The 18371-nt window shown below is 47.3% G+C and overlaps 1 protein-coding gene across 13 annotated transcripts in view; it reads right to left on the bottom strand.

The window, feature by feature from the left end:
- Nucleotides 1–9814: 9814 nt before the first annotated feature.
- The window catches only part of GHR (growth hormone receptor), a 236298-nt gene continuing 227741 nt past the window's right edge, over nt 9815–18371 (bottom strand). For all 13 annotated transcript variants that reach the window (XM_053292276.1, XM_053292279.1, XM_053292277.1 and 10 more), the window contains 2 exons: nt 17685–17754; nt 9815–16241 (listed from right to left, as the gene is read on the bottom strand). In XM_053292276.1, coding sequence (XP_053148251.1) covers nt 15258–16241; nt 17685–17754 — 1054 coding nt within the window. In that variant the 3' untranslated portion in view covers nt 9815–15257. The remainder of the gene's footprint in view (nt 16242–17684; nt 17755–18371) is intronic.

Here is an 18371-nt window from a genome sequence, read left to right as displayed (position 1 = left end):
CATCAAATCTCCTGATGAACTCTTCCAGCAGTTTCATGTAGATGTTAAAAAGTATTGGAGACAGCATGGAACCCTGTGGGACACCATATAAAAGTTCTGGAATCTGCCCAAGAGGTAGGAGCTGAGCCATTGCAAAGCAGTGCCACCCAACCCCAACCCCCTCAGACACTCCATTGAGGAAGCAATGCAGGCAGAAAAGCACCGCTTCTTTGCCATCCACATTACCAGAGCATAGATCTTCAAGAGTGCTTGGTCTTGTAATCTATTGGATTCACGAGTCTTCCTCCACTTGCCTATTAGTCATCTACCTTGCCACTTCAGCTCCGGACACTTCATACCACAGTGCTAATTTTGAAACATGCCAGAAGGGACACTTAGGAGTGATTGTGTCAACTGCTCTAGTGAGTTCATTATTCCATGTTTGCTCCAGAGCATCGACAGAATCACTGGCAGAGCCAGCTTGAAACCCTTCCAAGGCTTCTTGGAATCCTATTGGATCTAATAATTTTCTTGGGCAGACCAGCCTATTAGGTCCTTCATTCCTGTAGAGGTGGGTGGTTGTAGCTGCAAATCCTACTGTAACCAGATGGTGGCCAATGGGACAATGGGGAAATAACAGGAGTCCCCACTCATGGGACACCACCCTGATCAGAGCAAAAGACCAAATCGAGCATGTGACCAGCATCATGCGTCAGTCCCAAGACTGGTCCCGTTCTGGACAACCTGGTCCCAAAGTGAACATTGAAGTCCCCCACTACCAACAGTCTGAGTGACTCCAGTGCCAACTCTGAAACCAGGTCCGTCAGCTCAGTTAGGGGCTCTGTTGGGCAGCGGGTGGATCAGAACACCAACAGAAGTCCCAGGCTATCCTTGGTCCCTAGGCTTAGGTACACACATTCAGTGCAGGCCAATTCCCTGACAGGAATCCTGGTAAGGAAGCTGTCATTCTTATAGCCCACAGCTACACCACCCTCACCCACATCTTCTCACTTGCTCCACCACAGAGTATCCCACTGAGAGAAGCTGGGACCAGACCCGGCTACTAGCTTCTCCCGGCCAGGTCTCCGTAATGCTCATCAGGCCAACTCCTTCAACCACAATCAGGTCATAAATGATCTGGACCAACCTGGAATTGCAAAGCAGTAAGGTGAAGTTCTGTGGGTGATTGGCACAGCTCCCTAAGGTCCAATTGCTGGCAGGCCAGCTGGAAGGAGAAACAGATATTAAGTTTAAGTTGGTAGGTAGCAGCCTTCTGACCTACCAACACCTTCTCTTCATCAATTCCAAACCACCACTGGAGGAGCTGCCCTGGAATCACCCGTCTCCCCATCTCTGGACAACCCAAGAGACATATAGAACCAACAGGGTGTTTGGAAGCAGTAGCACTGTGGTCAGCAGGAGTCTCTCCTTTAGGAAACAGACACAATAAGGTCTTCCCCAGCCTTCAGTCCCACCCCTGAAGGCCACTACCCTCTATGGCGGCCACCTGCAGGTGGCCCGCCCACCAGCGGGCCATGGTAGTGACCATACCAGTGCACTCCAGGCGTTGCCCACCTTTATAAAGGTCCAGAAGTTTAGAGAGTCCAATTGGCATGTCTCTTACTCGCCCTATCAAAGAGGCTATTCCCACGATCACTGGAAAGCGGGCTAAGGGAGCTTAGCCTGCTTCCCAGTGTTCATGAGAATCACCAGCCTCACAGGCGAGCCCAGTGCTCCCAAGGCGGCTAGCCTGCCTAATTCCCCCTCCCCTTAAATGAGGTTAACAGAGCGAGTGCTCTGTTAACCTCATTGTTTTGCTCGCATGGCGACACATGAGTAGACCCCCCGATCGGGAGGCTGCAGCCAGCCTCCTGGGCTCAGGGTCTCTCCAGGATGCCCTGCACACTTGTGTGGGGCATCCTGGGACTTCTGGGGGCTGCGTGGCCCCGATTCCTGCAGCCCCCACTGGCTCTTTGACAGAACCGGCCGCCCAGATTCGGCTGCCCAGGGCTGCACTTTGATCATCTGCGAGGAGAGTGGGATAAGCCCAACAGAAGCTCTTCTCATGGATCATGAGAAGAGCTTCACCTTCACTACTGGCCAAGCTGCAGGATGTTTTATCAGTTAAGGCAAGCAAGCAAGAGGCAGCAGTCAGAAGGGAAGATTGAGAAAATCCTAGCCTCAGCCCTAGACAGTAGTCCCTCTCCCAAGCCAGGGGGTGGGGTATGTGTGTGAGAGAGAAGCCAGATGAAAATAAAACTCTTACCCCATGACGTCTCTTCATGTTGCCTTCTGAGTTGTATTTAATCAAACCCTTTTACATCTTGAGTAGTCCCTTCAAACCTATTGTGACTTGAATTCACTCTTGTTCTTTCACCAAACATCCATGTTGCTGCTGTTCATTTTAGTAAGCTTTGACATTCAGTAGCATCATTGACACTTGATATAGAGTGCATGGTGGTAATAAGTGCAGCATAACAAGAGTGCGATTGTTATGCAATGTACAAATGCATTGATGTCTCCTGAGGAAAAATCTGGCAGACAAGGCCAGGACCTAGTGAAGACTGGTGGATCTTCTATTTAGAAAAGCACACAAGTCTGTGTTACTAAGCATGAAAAGGGTTTGTGGAGTACTAGGAGATGGGAGGCCATGATCCTGCTGAATGCTGAGGGCACTTGACCTGAGATGCTGAACAGTCTGCTGTGAACAGCTTGCTGTGCAGTAAATAAATTCCTCAGCAGTTTAGCAAAACAGTGCAGGAAACAACTTTGGAATACTTATGGGCATGAAGAAAGGATCATATTTTGCAGAAAGAGAGGGGGGCTGGCAGGGAGAGAGGAGATGCCAGATACCCCGCAAAGCTTTGGTGGTGGTACGTTGCCATTTTTAAAAAACCAATTGTAATGCCCCACCACCACCCTCGAACAGGGCCTGAACTGGCCCTGGTCAGTTTGGCTCGACTTCAAGCCAAACTGGGACCAATTTGGCTCAAGGTCAAGCCTTCGAGCCGAGCCGGTTCAAGCCAGCTCACACAGACTAGAGCAGTGAATTATGAACTCAGACTTCCTTGGGGATGGGTAATTCAGCCTGTGTATGCACTGGATGCAACTGGTTCATTCATTCACTGCTAATGCAAAGACAGAAGAGAATCACCTGCCTTTTTAGGAGGCTTTCTGCTACATCTCTGTATGTGTATCCTTGATTAGTTGTTATCACAACCATGACTGATGCAGACTCAGAGGGAATAAGCTCCTTTGAGAGTGGGCAATTCTTACACTCTCACACTAAAAGTAAGCCTTTTTAGATCTGTGCACTTTCCAGTTTTAATGCTGGAAAAATTGTGACTGTGCTCTCAGACGTTTGAGAAGCATTGATGTAGACTGGGTGCTGAATTCTATATTGTTTTGCTACAGAATAACAGTACTTTATGATGTCCAGGCAACGAAGCACTTGATATAGGAAAAACATAAAATTAGCCCTGTTGGATTAGACCAATTGTCCATCTCCACCATCATATTCCAACACATCTCTGCTCCAGCCTTTACTTGTCCAGCTCCACCATCTCCTGCTCCCTCAATGTACCCCACTCTTTCTCCCTTGCTGCCCTTTATGCCTGCAACTCCCTCCCAGAATGCCTCTGCCATGCCATCTCCTTTAAACCCCTCCTGAAGACCCACCTTTCTTCTCCAGCCTTTCCCTGAATCCATTTCCCTCCCTGTTGCTTCTTTTTCCTCCTCCTCCTCCTCCTCCTCCTCCTCCTCTCTCCCACAGTGACCAGGGATGATGAGAGTTGTAGACTAACAACATCTGGCAACCCAGCTTTGAAAGCCCTTGCAGTAAGGCACAGATGCGTCATAAGGCCATACAGGCTTTATAGAAGATAGGGGCTCTGAAGGCTTGCTACCCTGAGCTCTTTGGAGGAAAGGTGAGATTAAACTGTAAATAAATAAATAGCATAGCATAGCATAGCATAGCATAGCATAGCCTAGGTAGTGAAATGTAAATTGTACCTCATTTCAGGTCTGCCCAACTTGTAATCTGTCAATCATCCCATCAGCTGTGTGCTGTGGCCTGCATGGTGATTGACAACCCTGGTTTTACAGGCCTGGGCAGGTGACAAATATGGGAGGTTTACTGAGCCACTGGTGAGAAGTCCTACATAGCAGGCTGGGTGCATTGGGCTTTTCAGATTCCAAGTATCCGATGTGGTTCTTTACACTAAACCTATGAAGTTGCTTTATTGGTTCATTGGCCCATCTTGCTCAGTGTAAACCCTTACTAACTGAGCAAAGAGGCAGCTTTTAAAAAGTGGTGATTCTCTTTATTTAGCAGGGGGAGAGCAACTGGCCCTATCCAACCCCAGCTCAGCATCCCTCCAGTGGCGGTTGCTGGTGTCTGCCTTTATGTTTCTTTTTCTATTGTGAGCCCTTTGGGGACAGGGTGCCATCTTATGTATTTATTTATATCTATGTAAACTGCTTTGAGAACTTTGGTTGAAGAACGGTATATAAATATTTGTAATAGTAGTAGTATTGCCTACTCTCTGACTGGCAGCAGTTCTGCAGGGCCTGCAGAACAAAAATATTTTCATCTTTTTAACTGGAGATGCCAGGAATCGAACCAGGCCCTCCTGCATACAAAGCACGTGCTATACCACAGAGCTATGGCTTTTCACTAATGGGCACAATCTTATAGTTCTCTTGTGCAAGACCCATTCTACTAGCTTTGGCATCTTCAGATGTAACTCTGGCCGTCTGCACATATTGGGCACTTCGATTTCTTATAGCATCCCATAAGTAACAAGCGGATTCATTCGTACCATGTGGGACTGAATTGGCTTTGGCGAAGCTACTTCATTTTAATCGGATCTAACTTATTTTGGAGCACAAAAGTATCTAGGTGTTTAAGAGTTCAGCAAATATGTCCACTCCTACCTTTTGCCTTCTCAATTTATTAGCAGCCTGGATAAACTTTAAATAAAACAGATAATACATATGCATCCGTCCATGTAACTGAATCCACCATGCCAATAAGTTGTTCTAGTAAGAACTAATCTGCCTACTTTCCTTTCACTATCTCTACAACTGGAATAAATTTGGTTCAAATCGAGGTCCACAAGTTAGATCTCTTGCACCTCAAATGTTCACACGTCCGCCGTCTTGGATCGGAGTGGATGACATCATTACAAACTACACCATTGAGGTGTCCTTGTGTGTCACTCACTACCGCTGTACCAAATTTAGTCCAAATTGGTTAGACAGTCCTCAAGTTAGTGCACTGGCACCTCAAAGGTCCACACGTCTACCATCTTGGATCGGGGTGGATGACATCATCACAAACTATGGCATTGAGGTTTCCCCATGTACCCCTACAGCTGTAGCAAATTAGGTTCAAATCGGTTAAGTGGTTCACAAGTTAGCCCACTTGCGCCTCAAGAGTGTACACATCTGCCATCTTGAATGAGGGTGGATGACATCATCACAAACTATGCCATTGAGGTGTCCCTGTGTGTTACTCACTGCAACTGTACCTAATTTGGTTCAAATCGGTTAGACAGTCCACAAGTTAGCCCACTTGCACCTCAAACATTCACATGTCTGCCACCTTGGAGTGGGGTAGAATGACATTCACAGACTATGCCACTGATGTTTCTCCGTGTCCCTCTACAGCTGTAGCAAATTTGGTTCAAATCGGTTAGGAATTTCACAAACTAGCCCACTTGCGCCTCAAAAGTTCACGCATCCACCATCTTGAACCGGGGTGGATGACATTATCGCAAACTACGCTGTTGAAGTGTCTCTATATGCCCCTACAACTGTACCCAATTTGGTTCATATTGGTTTAGGCATTGCGAAGTTGATAGGGATACACACACATGGAATGCCGGTGATCTCATAAGCCTACTGGAAAGTAGGCTAAAAAGAAAAAGGCAATCAAAATGTTGAGCCATATTTGTTCATATAACGGAATATGTCATTTATATGAGCAAAGGCCAAGAGGTACTTTGATTGCCTGTAGTTTCCTCACTGGTAGCTTGTTATAAATTACAAGATTTATATTTTGACATAAATAACAACAGACATGCTGACTTTAATCTGTGAATATTTCACTTTTTCTACTGCTGGAGCTGTCTTGGGGAAATTAAGCAATTCTTTAGGACCAAAGGAATGATTCATGGAGGGAGGATCTCTGCAGTAAGGCTCATGATACATTGTTTTACTTGCAGGATGACAAATCAAGCCTGGAATGAGATTAGGTGGTCTTTTTGAGTCTACTTTCCAGTGGGTTTAAGAGATCACCTGGCATTCCGTGTGTGTGTGTCCCTATCAACTTCGCAATGCCTGGGCCAATATGAACCAAATCAGGCACAGTTGTAGGAACACATTGGGACAACTCTACCCAGCATAGTTTGTGATGATATCATCCACCCTGATTCAAGATGGTGGACGCGTAAACTTTTGAGGTGCAAGTGGGCTAATTTGTGGACCGCCTAACCGATTTGAACCAAATTTGGTAGAGATGTAGACACACCTCAGTGGTGTAGTTTGTAATGGTGTCATCCACCCTGATTCAGGTTGGAGGATGTGCAAGTGTTTGAGGCACAACTGAACCGGGCTAACTTGTGAACCATCTAACCGATTTGAACAAAATTTGGTACAGTTGTAGTGAGAGATGTGTAGGGACAGCTCAATGGCATAGTTCGTGATGTCATCCACCCCAATTCAAGATGGTATATGTGTAAACATTTGAGGTGCAAGAGGACTAACCTGTAGAGTGCCTAACCAATTTGAACCAAATTTGGTACAACTGTAGTAAGCGACACATAGGAAAACCTCAATGACGTGTTTTGGGATGATGCCATCCATCCCAATTCAAGATGGAGGACACATGGACGTATAAGGCACAAGTAGGCTAACATGTGAACTGCTTAATTGATTTGGACCAAATTTAGTCCAGTTGTAGGGATGGGGAAAGGAAAGTAGGCAGATTAGTTCTTACTAGAACTTGTTTAACTTATTGATTTGGATCCACCAAAACATACAAGGGCTTGTGCTAGCCCAGTGGAATTATTTGACATTTTTGAATCTTTTGAGCAGCTGTTTTGATATTTCTCTTAATTCCAAATGCAGTTTGCTGTGCGGCATGGGATTGGTACTGTTGACTGTGGGGAATGACAGCATCAATTAAAAGCCCCCTTGGACTCATGGTTCTTTGGATCCTGGCCTTTTTAGAACTGGGTTTTAACAGCAGGGGTTAGAGAATGCAGTGATGTTTCTAATTACTATATAATAATTTTCAGTTAGGTATTCTGTTCCGTGTGTGTGTGTGTGTGTGTGTGTGTGTGTGTGTGTATGTGAATTGTTGCTTCCCACTCTGAGCCTCAGAGATAGGATGGAATATAGAAACAGAGGGACTCAGCAGCAGAAACTTGTTACAGAACCCAATCCCAACTCTTGAATTTCCGCTGAATTAAATGGAGATGAATGTAGCCATGGTAGTGCCCGGTCCAGTTTCAAGGATACTTGAACCCACCACTTGCTCTCTGGATCCTTGCTCCTAAAGTGGCCTAAGGATGAGTGTAAAGTTAGAGAAGGCTGGTGCATCTGGCTGGCAAAGAGGCAGAAATATACCCACTCTTGAAAAAAAATCTGCATCACACTCTAATAGTGACAACAGCTATCATCCAGTATCCAGCTTGACTTTTATGGGCAAGGTTATGGAGCATGTAGTGGCATCTCAGCATCGCGTGTTTCTGGAGGAAAGGGACTGTTTAATTCAATTCCAATCTGGTTTCTGTCTCGGTTATGGGACAGACACAATCACCTTGTGGACTATGAACTTTGTGCAGAGATAAACAAAGGAAGTGTGACCCTCTTGATTCTCCTGGCCTTCTCCAAGGTTTTTTAAAAACAGCATCCACCATGATATCTCGGCTGCTTTGCCAGGGTGGGACTAGGAAGCATTGAACTGTGGTGGTTCTGGTCTTTCTTGGAGGGTTGGTTCAAAAAGGTGGTGCTGGGGGACCACTGTTCTAGCCCATAGCCATTGCGGTGCCACAGGAATTGTCCCCCATGCTTCTTAACGTCTACATGAAACCACTGGAAGAGGGGGCCTTGAGAGCTGAGTCAGGTGTTATCAACACAGCAATTATCTCTTATATACTGCATCTGATCCCAGGGAGGTGGTAGAAAACCTTAACTGATGCCTGGGGCAGTTTTGGGGTAGATGGATGAGAGCAAACAAACTGAATAGTCGATGGACCAGAAGAGAAGAGCGGTACAATTCGAGTGAATAAATGGGGTAGTGTTCTTCGAATTGCTTATAGCCCCAGTAGAATTATTAGCCACGATGGCCATTGATAATAAGGCTATTCTCATGCGCACATGAAACTGGGCTAAAAGAGTATCCTGCGTGTGTGTGAACTGCTAGGAGCTGGGTGGCTCCCGGCGGTAAGCCAGCTTAATTTCCCTCCCTTAAACGAGGTTAGTGGAGCAATTGCTCCGCTAACCCTGTTTCAACAATTGTGTGCCTCCACACTGCGGCGACTTATGAGGAGACCCCTACCTGGGGAGCTACAACAAGCCTCCCAGCGTCGCGGAGAGGCTCTCCAGAATGCCCCATCTCTGAGACTTCCAGGGGCCGAGTGGCCAATACCGAGCTAGATGGACCAATGATCTGACTCAGTATAAGGCAGCTTCCTGTGTTCCTAGGTACTGGCTGTTGCCAGGAATGCTTTTATCTAGTTTCAGCTGGTATATGAAATGCATCCCTTCCTGAACTCACAGTACTTCACACCTCTTAATCCCATGGAAAAGCCTGCTGATCTCATAAGCCTACTGGAAAGTAGGCTAAAAAGAAAAAGGCAATCAAAATGTTGAGCCATGTTTGTTCATATAACGGCTCTGGCCTTTTAAAATGTGTGGGTTTATCAGTTAAATTGTGGATTTTTTAAATATCTGCTGTTTTCATTAACTTTTAGATTGTCTTTCATTGAAGCTCTTCTCATGACTGGTGAGAAGATCTTCCGGTGCGTCTGTAGGGAGAGTGGACTTAGCCCGCTCTCCCTGCAGATGAGCAGCCTCCAAGCCCTGGGTGGCCGGATCGGCTGCCCACACGACTGCCGGCTCCATCACGGAGCCAGTGAAGGCTGCGGGGATCGGGGGCCGTGTGGCCCCCAGAAGTTCCAGGATGCCCCTTGCAAGTGCGCAGGGCATCCCGGAGAGACCCCAGGGACTGGGAGGCTTATTTCAGCCTCCTGGCAGAGGTCTCCTCGTATGTTGCCGCAGCACAGAGCCGCACCGTGGCAGCACATGACCAGAAAACCCAGGTTAGCAGAGCGCTTGCTCCACTAACCAGGGTTGAGGGGAGGGCTTCTTTGGTGGGCTAGCTGCCAGAGAACCACCGGGCTCGCCCACAAGCCTGGTGGTTCTCATGATGGGGGAAACCGCCCGGTCTCTCTCCCCCCCGCCCCGCGTCGTGAGAATAGCCTCATAGTGTTGATTGACTTTGCCATCATGGGACAAGTACGTCAGGAAAGGGAGGAGATACAGCTGTAACCGTTGCAACATTTTCTATTCAACCGACCCTAGCATCCCTTTCAAGTGGCTCTTGCTGGTGTCTCCTTGGTGTTTCATTTCGGATTATGAGCCCCCTTCAGAAGAGAACCATTCTTTTTATTATGTAAACCACTTTGAGGACTTTCCCCCCTTGAAAAGCTCTATACGGTATAAATATTCTTAATAATAGTAGTAAACAAATATGCGATTAATTGAGCTTCAAGGCATTTCCACCGTTTGCAAATCTTCTGCAATAAAATATGCATGGATGTCATGATGGATCAAAGAAAATAAATTTATTAAACTTCGAGAGGAAACAACAACACTGACGTAAGGCAAGTTAAATATATGGACAGAAAGACACAAATCTTCCTACTGGGGTATGATGGCTTGTGGAACCAGCAAAGTACCAAAATGACATTCTGAGATTGAGGTATTTAACTAGTTTTTGGTGACAGAAACACTCTTGTCAACAGAGATGTAGCATAAGGGCCCACTTGCCCTTAAGACATACTTACATAGCTTTAATACCATTTGTGCCTAAAACTAAAGAAAGCAGCTGTTAGGGGGGAAATGTAACGACAAGTCATAACAAAGTCTCTAATAAACATCACCTTAAAAGTACAAGTCAAACACAGAACTTCCCAGTTCCAAGCACTGAGAAGGCAACATCCTTGCTTATATTTGCTGTTTAAAAAATAGCTTTAAGATAGCAAGAACATCAGAAATGTTGATTTTTTTGAAGTAAATCACAATTTGCTTCTGAGCTACATTCTTTCTTCAAAAATGCTTAAGCATGACAGTTTCCAACTGAGATTGGATTGCCTTTTCAAAGCTTGCTTACAGGATCTAGGATGCTAGGATTTTTTTAAAAAAAAATTCACAATTGTCTTGAATCAAACAACTTTGCTTCAGGTTTGTTCACCTGTGCAGTGACTCCCAGGGGCATGGACCCCTGCGCATCACTTCAGGTCACTGCTTGAGCTTCTGGTCACCTGCTTTCGTGAAGCAGCTCTACCTGAGGTTCAGGCTGTTACTTTTGACAGGGTCACATACAGCCTGGCTATATGTTTCATTCATTCACCACATGAAAAATAGCCAAGTTCTGGCTGTTCAGAGGGAAGAAGATGCTACTGGGTAGTTCCTTCTGCTACTTCTAGAGGCTTTTCACACAAGCAGTCCTACCTGGGTAGTAGGGTTGTTTGTGCGAAGCGCTAGGATCAAGGCCCATCCTGGCGCTGCCTCACCAGGTAGCCCAGGAACTTAACCTGACCTTCAGATACGCGGTGGTGTGTATGGTTAGGCTGCACGCAGCCCAAACAGACACAGAGCCGGGTGCCTAGAGCACCTGACTCATGGAGGAATTGCCCAATGCACTGTGCTCATCGTGTGATGCATTGTGGGATATCTGGAGGCCAGGATACATTTTCCCGGCCTCCAGTATGCTGCACAGCTTGGGCCATGTGGGCACACGGGATTGCTTTCAAAATTCTAAATAACCAGAGCTTATCTTTTCATATGGTGAGTGTAATATGTAGCCACGCTCTTGCTTGAACACTGTGATCCCAAGCACGTTTCTTTAGCAGTGAATCTCATGCAGTTCAGTGGGACTTCTCCTTCATTAACTGGGATCTAGATTGTCGCCTAAGGCAAGCACTGGCAATCGGTGAAATGGGGTTCAGGTTTGCATCCCCCCCCCAATTCTTTCTACAGGCCACCAGCCCATGTAAAAACATGTCCAGGCAGGCACCGACACCACAGCCAGTACTGTCACAGCTTTTCAGACAGTCAGAAAGACTGACGATCTGCTCCTCTCCTAAGGAAACAACAGTATAGAGAAAGACCCCTGTTAATCACTGATTCGCCATGCAGATTTAAATCCCTTTCAACCGTAAAGCTAGTTCACATATGCAAGTCCTGCTAATTTTCTCCACCCTGCTGCATATGCAGCTACACATGAGTGTGCACGAATACAGCCAGCAGTCATGTGGATGAATGCGGCTGCCTTTTTGCCAGCCACCTCGACGGAGTGAACAGCTGCAGTTGTTTCTGGCTGGCGCCCTGGTTCACAGCAATGTTTCCCCACACAGCTGTGTGTACCTACTGCTGGGGATTCCAGGGCTTGAATGGGGTCTTCGGCTCCCAGCTGAACTCACCGAAGCTGTTCTCACGACCAACCTAACCCTGCCTGGGCTGGGCCGGGCCCAAGCAGGGTTAGGCTGGTCATGGGAAGCAGCGGGATCCTCGCAGACCCCCTCCGCTCCCTGCCTGCCTAACCCCCTTAATCAACCTGGCTGTCAGCCAAGGTGAAGGGTGCTCTTGCAGCCTTATCCTGGCTACTGGGAATTGTGTGATTCCTTGGGCTGTGTGCAGCCAAAAGAGTCACAGACACGGGCGCATAGAGTGCCCATCTGAGGGGGTGCCGTACATTGCATGGAGGGATCCCTCCAGCCTGCCCCATGCTCCATGGAGCTGCACAGAGGAGGGCTGCCCATGTGGGCGTGCAGGAGGACCAAGCGCTTGGTCATCTGGGGGCAAGGGGAGGTGAAGGCAGCCTTCCCTCTGTGCCTTCCCCACCCGCACAGGGCAATCGTCTGAGTAGCCTCAGACTTCAGGGACCTTCCACTGGAGAAACGCCAGGCCAAGATCCAGGTATGGGTGTCCTCGGGCCCAACCTGGTCTTGCCATCTGCCCAGAGGTGGCTCCCCTATGAGACAAGGTGAGGCGACTGCCTCACAGGGTGAGTGCAGCCCTGCATTCCAGGTAAGACAATATGGGCCTGAAGATGGGCTTTTCCTGCTGGCCCCATCACTGGCCCCACTCCCAATCTCAGAGGCTGGCCCACCCCCTGACTCATTGGCCCACACACCACCCTCTTCGCCCTTGCCACCGGCCCTTTGGAATGTGCCACTGTAGCAGTGTGGAGAATGCCATCTGCAGTGGCAACATCTCCTTTGCTGGCTGGCCTGTCACCACTGCTGTGATGCTGTGCAAATACCAGCACTCTCCCAGCTCTCTCTCCTCCAGCACCAACAAGTTGGGTGCTGGAGAGGAGAGAGGAATAAAGAGAGTGTCGCACGGCTGCTGGCACAACACTGCAGCAGCGAGAAGAGGCCAGCTGGCAAAGGAGATGCTACTGCTGCCACTGCTGGATGCATGCTCCGTGCTGGCTCACCAGTGTGGAAGCAGTGATGGGGCACTCCAGAATGCCGAGTGGTGAGGGGTGTGTGTGTGTGTGGGGGGGGCTGGTGAGGAAGGCAGGTGTGTGTGTATGTGTGCGTGCATGCGCGCGCACATGCACATGTGTTAGTTAGAGTTGACTCCAGCTCAGGGGTGGGGCTAGGGCTTGTGAGGAGAGCAGATCTTGCAACAGAGAGCATGAATTGTCCCCTTGCTAAGCAGGGTCCACCCTGGTTTGCATTTGGATGGGTGACTACAGGTGAGTGCTGTCTGTTGTCAGAGATTCCCTTTAGGGTATGAGGCCATAGCTCAGTGGTATATTATCTGCCTGCATGCAGAATGTCCTGGGTTCAGCTCCCTGGCATCTCCAGGTAGGGCTGGGACAGACTCTCCTGCCTATAACCTTGGAGAGCCATAGTCAGCTAGGGTAGGCTATACTGAGCTAGATGGACCAATGGTCTGACTTGGTATAAGGCAGCTTCCTGTGTTCCCATGTGGGGTGGACAAGGCGGCTCATTGCTTTTTTCAAGCAGTGAACAGCAACAAGGAGGCACTGGGTGGAGAAAATAAGCCAAGCAGGCATGTTTAAACGGGTTGTTGAATAACCCTTGACTGTGTAAACAAAATTTGAGATTGAAGTATATTAAGGCATACCTTGAGAGAAAGTGATCAAAGTAAATAAAGCTTCAGCTGTACTACTTCTTCAAAGCCTCCCTACAGCTTACATGTATAGAATATGAAAAAAAAATGCATTGTTAACAATACTGTTCTGAGTTCTGCAAGTTCATTGGCTTCAGAATCTGAACTTTAACAAAACGTGAAATCTTGACTCAGCTTCCTTTAAGTCAGCATTGAGTACTGAATTCCTTAGTAGTTTTCTGAGTAACGGACATCAAAATCTGATGCGAAGAACAGTGTGAAGTCACCAGCACTTATGCTTGCGTAATTCAAAACGTCTCATAAAAGTGGAATTGTGTTCCTGAAGTGCCCTGAAAAATTCAAACCCATTTTAGGGTTTACTGCTATACAAAGTGTGTGGTGTTGGTTTGCTAGGAAAAAGAATCTGGTGACAGAGCGTGAGGCTGTGCACACAACCTCACCATAGGTGGGCGGGCGGGTGGCGGGGACTGCTGCTTTCCCCGGCAGACGGACAGCTGCTGTCCTCCCCTCCACCGCGCCATGTGCCCACAGGAGCAGTGGTGGGTGAAGGGAGACGTTGGGAGTGGAAGGACTCCCCCACGCCATATCCCAGGGTGCCTGCGGATGAGCATGGCAGCTGCTCTTGTTAGAGCAGCTGCTGAGCTCTGTGTGGCCACTCCAGTCCTTCCCCCTGGCTCACTGCCGGAAAATGGAGGCCGGCCGGGGGAGGTAGGAGGCTGTTTAACCTGGTGGCGATTGCCCAGACATTGCCAGCTGAGGTTCAGTGAACCGCAGGTTCGCTCAACCTCAGCTAAACGCCACGTTTGGAAGTGGGGCTTGCCGTGGGTGCAGCGTGGGGAGCCATCTTGCTCCTGGCGCTTCACACACGTAGCCTAACCCAGGCTGGGCTGCCCTAGGCCGGATTAGGCTGCATGTGTGAATACCCTTGGGATCTGTTTTGTGCACACTGTAGTTTGCTACAGAACACATGTGTATGAATAGTACTTTAACAAACAAATGGGCCCAATAAAGTAGTATAGCAACTCTACATCATCAGTTCTCTGTAGCTTTTGTGGAGGTATAAAAAATGTTCTGTAAAAATATTTTTTTTCTTATATATATATCTCTCTTAAATTGCTACAATGACTGCAGCAGATACATTCCATAGATGGGCCATTATAATTAAACTACAGTGTGCAGTGTAAATATAAAATATCCATGCCTGCTTGTCTAAAGTAGTAAAATAGGTTTATTTTATATAAATCAAAATAAATGTATTGTTTATCCAAACGGCTTTTTGCTTTCCTATTCCAGGTTTCACTCTCCAATTCCTAGTATAAACATCTCAGCATGTGGTATGATTTAACAGCAAAATGTTCAAACTACCAAAACAAAAAAACAACCCCACCCCATCTGATGTTAGCTTTTTGAATAAAGATGATTTATGCCTCATTACGTAGTCATCCAATGTGTTAAGAATGACCTCCAAATCGACTCCTACAACAACAAAAGACAGTCACGGCCACTAAACCAACCTCGGCAACATTTCATAGGCAATATTTACAAAACATGACCGCAATACTGTGGTTGATCTGAAATCCCTGGTAAAAGGGAACAGGACTGCACCCCACTGCCTTTGAAAACACTGAAAACATTTGTTTTGGTTTAAGCATACACGCTCAAGCCAGCTCTATGCCATTTAAATATAAATATGCCCCAATCCAAAGGCTGCAGTTTGCATGCAGGGGCTCTGATGTACACTTCCATGAGCATGGACTTGCCCATTCGTTTAAATGTCGGGGAATGCTCTGCAAACATGAGAAGCTTTCCACAATGCTGAAGTAAGTCAGGAAAGGCCCCACGGCAGTGTGGATTGTGGGGGTTTGGGGGGTCGCACAAAGCTATGGCAGCATTTTGTTCAGTTGGTCTGCACTCACATAACCACACGATGCCATGAATTCTTTGTCTGGCAGAGGGAGAGCTGTAGCACTGAGCACAAGGCCTTGCGGAGACTGCACTATGTGAATGGAGGTATAGTCTGCCACGGGCATCTCGGAAGCTTCCGGTTTTTCTTCCGCCGGTGCCGTAGTGGGGTTCACAGCACTAGTGGTAAAACACTCTGTGGCAAAGTAAGCACCCTCAGGAAAGCTCTTCTCTTGAACTTCTGGCTCAGCCTCTTCACGAGGCATCACAGTGACACATTTTTTCACATCCAACTCACAGAAATAGGCACTGTCCATGGCAAAGTTTGTTTGGCACTGCGCAGCTGGTTCTTTCCGAGTGCTGCCCTGGATCCTCCCCATCTTACTTTTTTGCCCTGGGAAAAGTACAACGCTCCCTCCTGGTGTAATGTCGCTGACCTGCGTGTAAAAGTCAATGTTTGCCACTGAGCTCTGGTTGCTCAGCTGGGCTTGGACAGGAGGGCCGGCCGTCTCAAGGCTCCTGGAAAGATGTGCTTTGGGCTGTTTGTCTTCTGCTGGATGATCTGCTGGTGGCTGAGTAGCTGCGCCATCAAGACCCAGCAGCGACTTCTCATTGTCTTTTGGATCAAGGCACAAGAGATCCTCTTCCTTATCGTTTGCTTTTTTGGACGGATCGATGTCGGAGATTCCGTCACAGGTGTCGCTTGCGCTGAAATCGGTCTCGGGGATATCTGGTTCGCAGCAGCTGGCCCGTCCCGAATCGTCATCCCTCATGCCAAGACAACTGTGAGACTTCAAGTGGTCATTGCCCAGCAGCCGATCAGTGTCGGACCCTTCAGTCCTCTCTTCTGCCTCATCTATATCCAGCTCAATGAATTCCACCCAAGAGTCATCTCCGTACAGCTGCGGCATGTAGCTATCATGACTGGCTAAGATGGAATTGACTTCATCAAGTTTTCCTTTCTATGGAGAAAATTAAAATAGATGTATATTATGTAGATAGTTCCATCTGTGTGCATGGGCCTTTACAAAGACTGAGAAGATATTAAAGGAAGAGCCCTTATACAGTTTAAGTAATATGTCTGTGCTGCAGAATGTGCTCTACATATCCACCAACAGTGGCAACACCAGAAAACAAAAAGTATATTGGAGGAAGTATAGATGGGGCAGAATGCATTTCTTGGGCATGGCAGAGCTTTGTCCCACATAATAGCTTTTTTGAAAGAGAAATAACTGCATATTTTGCATTAATGCTCCCACCCTAAACAATATTTTATTTTTTTCTGAAGTTCTATTGGTTTTGATGGAGTTAACATTCAAGTAAGCATGCCCAAACTGAACCCATATTTTAATTTCCAGTTTATGATTCAGCAATGAGTCCAGCAATGGGGTATAGGGGGTCAGCCATTTTGTCTGGAGGAGGTGCTCCCCACCTCTTGGTGCCACCTTGTGATGAAATGGGGGTTATTATATCTTTCTGGAGATCTACCCTCAGTAGAGAAATTGCTCTGATTCCAGTCTAGGAGTACGCCCCTCCTTTGAGGTAGGCTGCCACCAGATGAAGACTGATCTAAAGCCACTGACAAGGCTTGGACATGGCTTCAACAACCTAGAACTGTCTGGCTTGGGACTTATAGGCACTGTGCAGCCTGAGTCCACGCAACCCAGCAATAGACAACAATATAGTATTCTGAAAACAACTCAACATTAATGAGTGACCTTACAAGGCACATGGAAAAGAATTTTGCAATTAACCCTCCAGAACATTTTGAATCATGTTTGAATCATTTTGAATACATGTCTAAACATGAGTTTGGTTTGAGCCGGTCACCTACTGTGAACAAGGGCTGCTTAGGCCGGCATCTTGATGGCCTGGTCCCTTCAATGACAAAAGTTAGGGACTGTCCCCCTTCAGGAACAAAAGGGAGGAATGTCCCCCATTCAGAGCACTCAAAGTGGAGTTTAAGACAAAGTGGAGTTTAAGACATGTGTAAGACATCACTGAGATACATACATGTTCCAAAAATTTGAAACTGTGTGTGCTAGAGGATACACTAGCATCGTGCGAGAGAATGTTAGCATCCCATGAGAAACAGAGCAATGAAATAATTAGAGTCTTGGGTGACTGCCCTAGAGAGGGTTGTGGGCTAAAATACTTGGTCTCACAACCCTCAAGAAAGTAGTCACTGTAGGTAGCCTTCCTTAACTACTGCAACATTTAGAATGCTTAAGCTATTACTGCTGTAGCAACTGTTCCAAGGCAGCCCCCTGACTTTCCAAGGGTTACTTGTAAACTGCCTTGAATGCCAAAGCAGAAATGGGGTATATGCATGAAATCAATAAATCAGTCAGTAAAATAGTAGTGATTACTCTGCAAGCTGATTTCGTACAGCAGCTCAAAATTACCTTGAAGAGGTCTGGATCAATCCCTTTAATTTTGGGAACGGGAACTGGAGGAAGAATCAGGATCTTTATCCTTGAAAAGAAAGACAAACATTTAACTTCCAGGACATTGATGTCGTTCACAGGAACAGTATATCATAAATTAGAACAATACTGTACAGCCAATTCATATATTTTGATAGCATGCAATTAGATATTTGTGTATCATTTTCACACATTTGGCAGATCCCAAACTATGGTTGAGGAAAACGTTTGCCTAGTCTCTAAAAGCCATTCAACAATGGCTTTTACATGGAATGAGGTGAGACAGAGGCCCGGCTCAGACATTATGTTGTATGTAGGGTTGCCAACATTGTGTTGGCCAACATTGGGACACTAAGGGGGGACCGGGGGGAGCTGGGGGTGGGAGGTGGGGCCACCTGGGGCATGACTTGCATTCTCTGCCCCTTCACCTGCTCAGGTGGCAGCCACCGCACACACTTACCAGTGGCGGTCACTATCACCAGGTCCAGGTGGTGGCTTGCGACTGGCTGTTCCTGCTGCTGCACAGCAGTGGCGGAGCAGGGACGGCAGCGAGAGCTCTTCCAGCGTCCCAATAGTGACGTTTAGCACTAAGTAGGCTAGGCTCTTAGACAGGGACCCACGCAGCAGGCTGCTCCTCCGGGCAGGCACATGCACTGTGCCGAAGGC

Source organism: Hemicordylus capensis, chromosome 2, assembly GCF_027244095.1.
Source record: "Hemicordylus capensis ecotype Gifberg chromosome 2, rHemCap1.1.pri, whole genome shotgun sequence".
Classification (NCBI taxonomy): Eukaryota; Metazoa; Chordata; class Lepidosauria; order Squamata; family Cordylidae; genus Hemicordylus; species Hemicordylus capensis.
The sequence above is the reverse complement of the archived record's forward strand: the minus strand, read 5'-3'. Positions and strand labels throughout refer to the sequence as shown.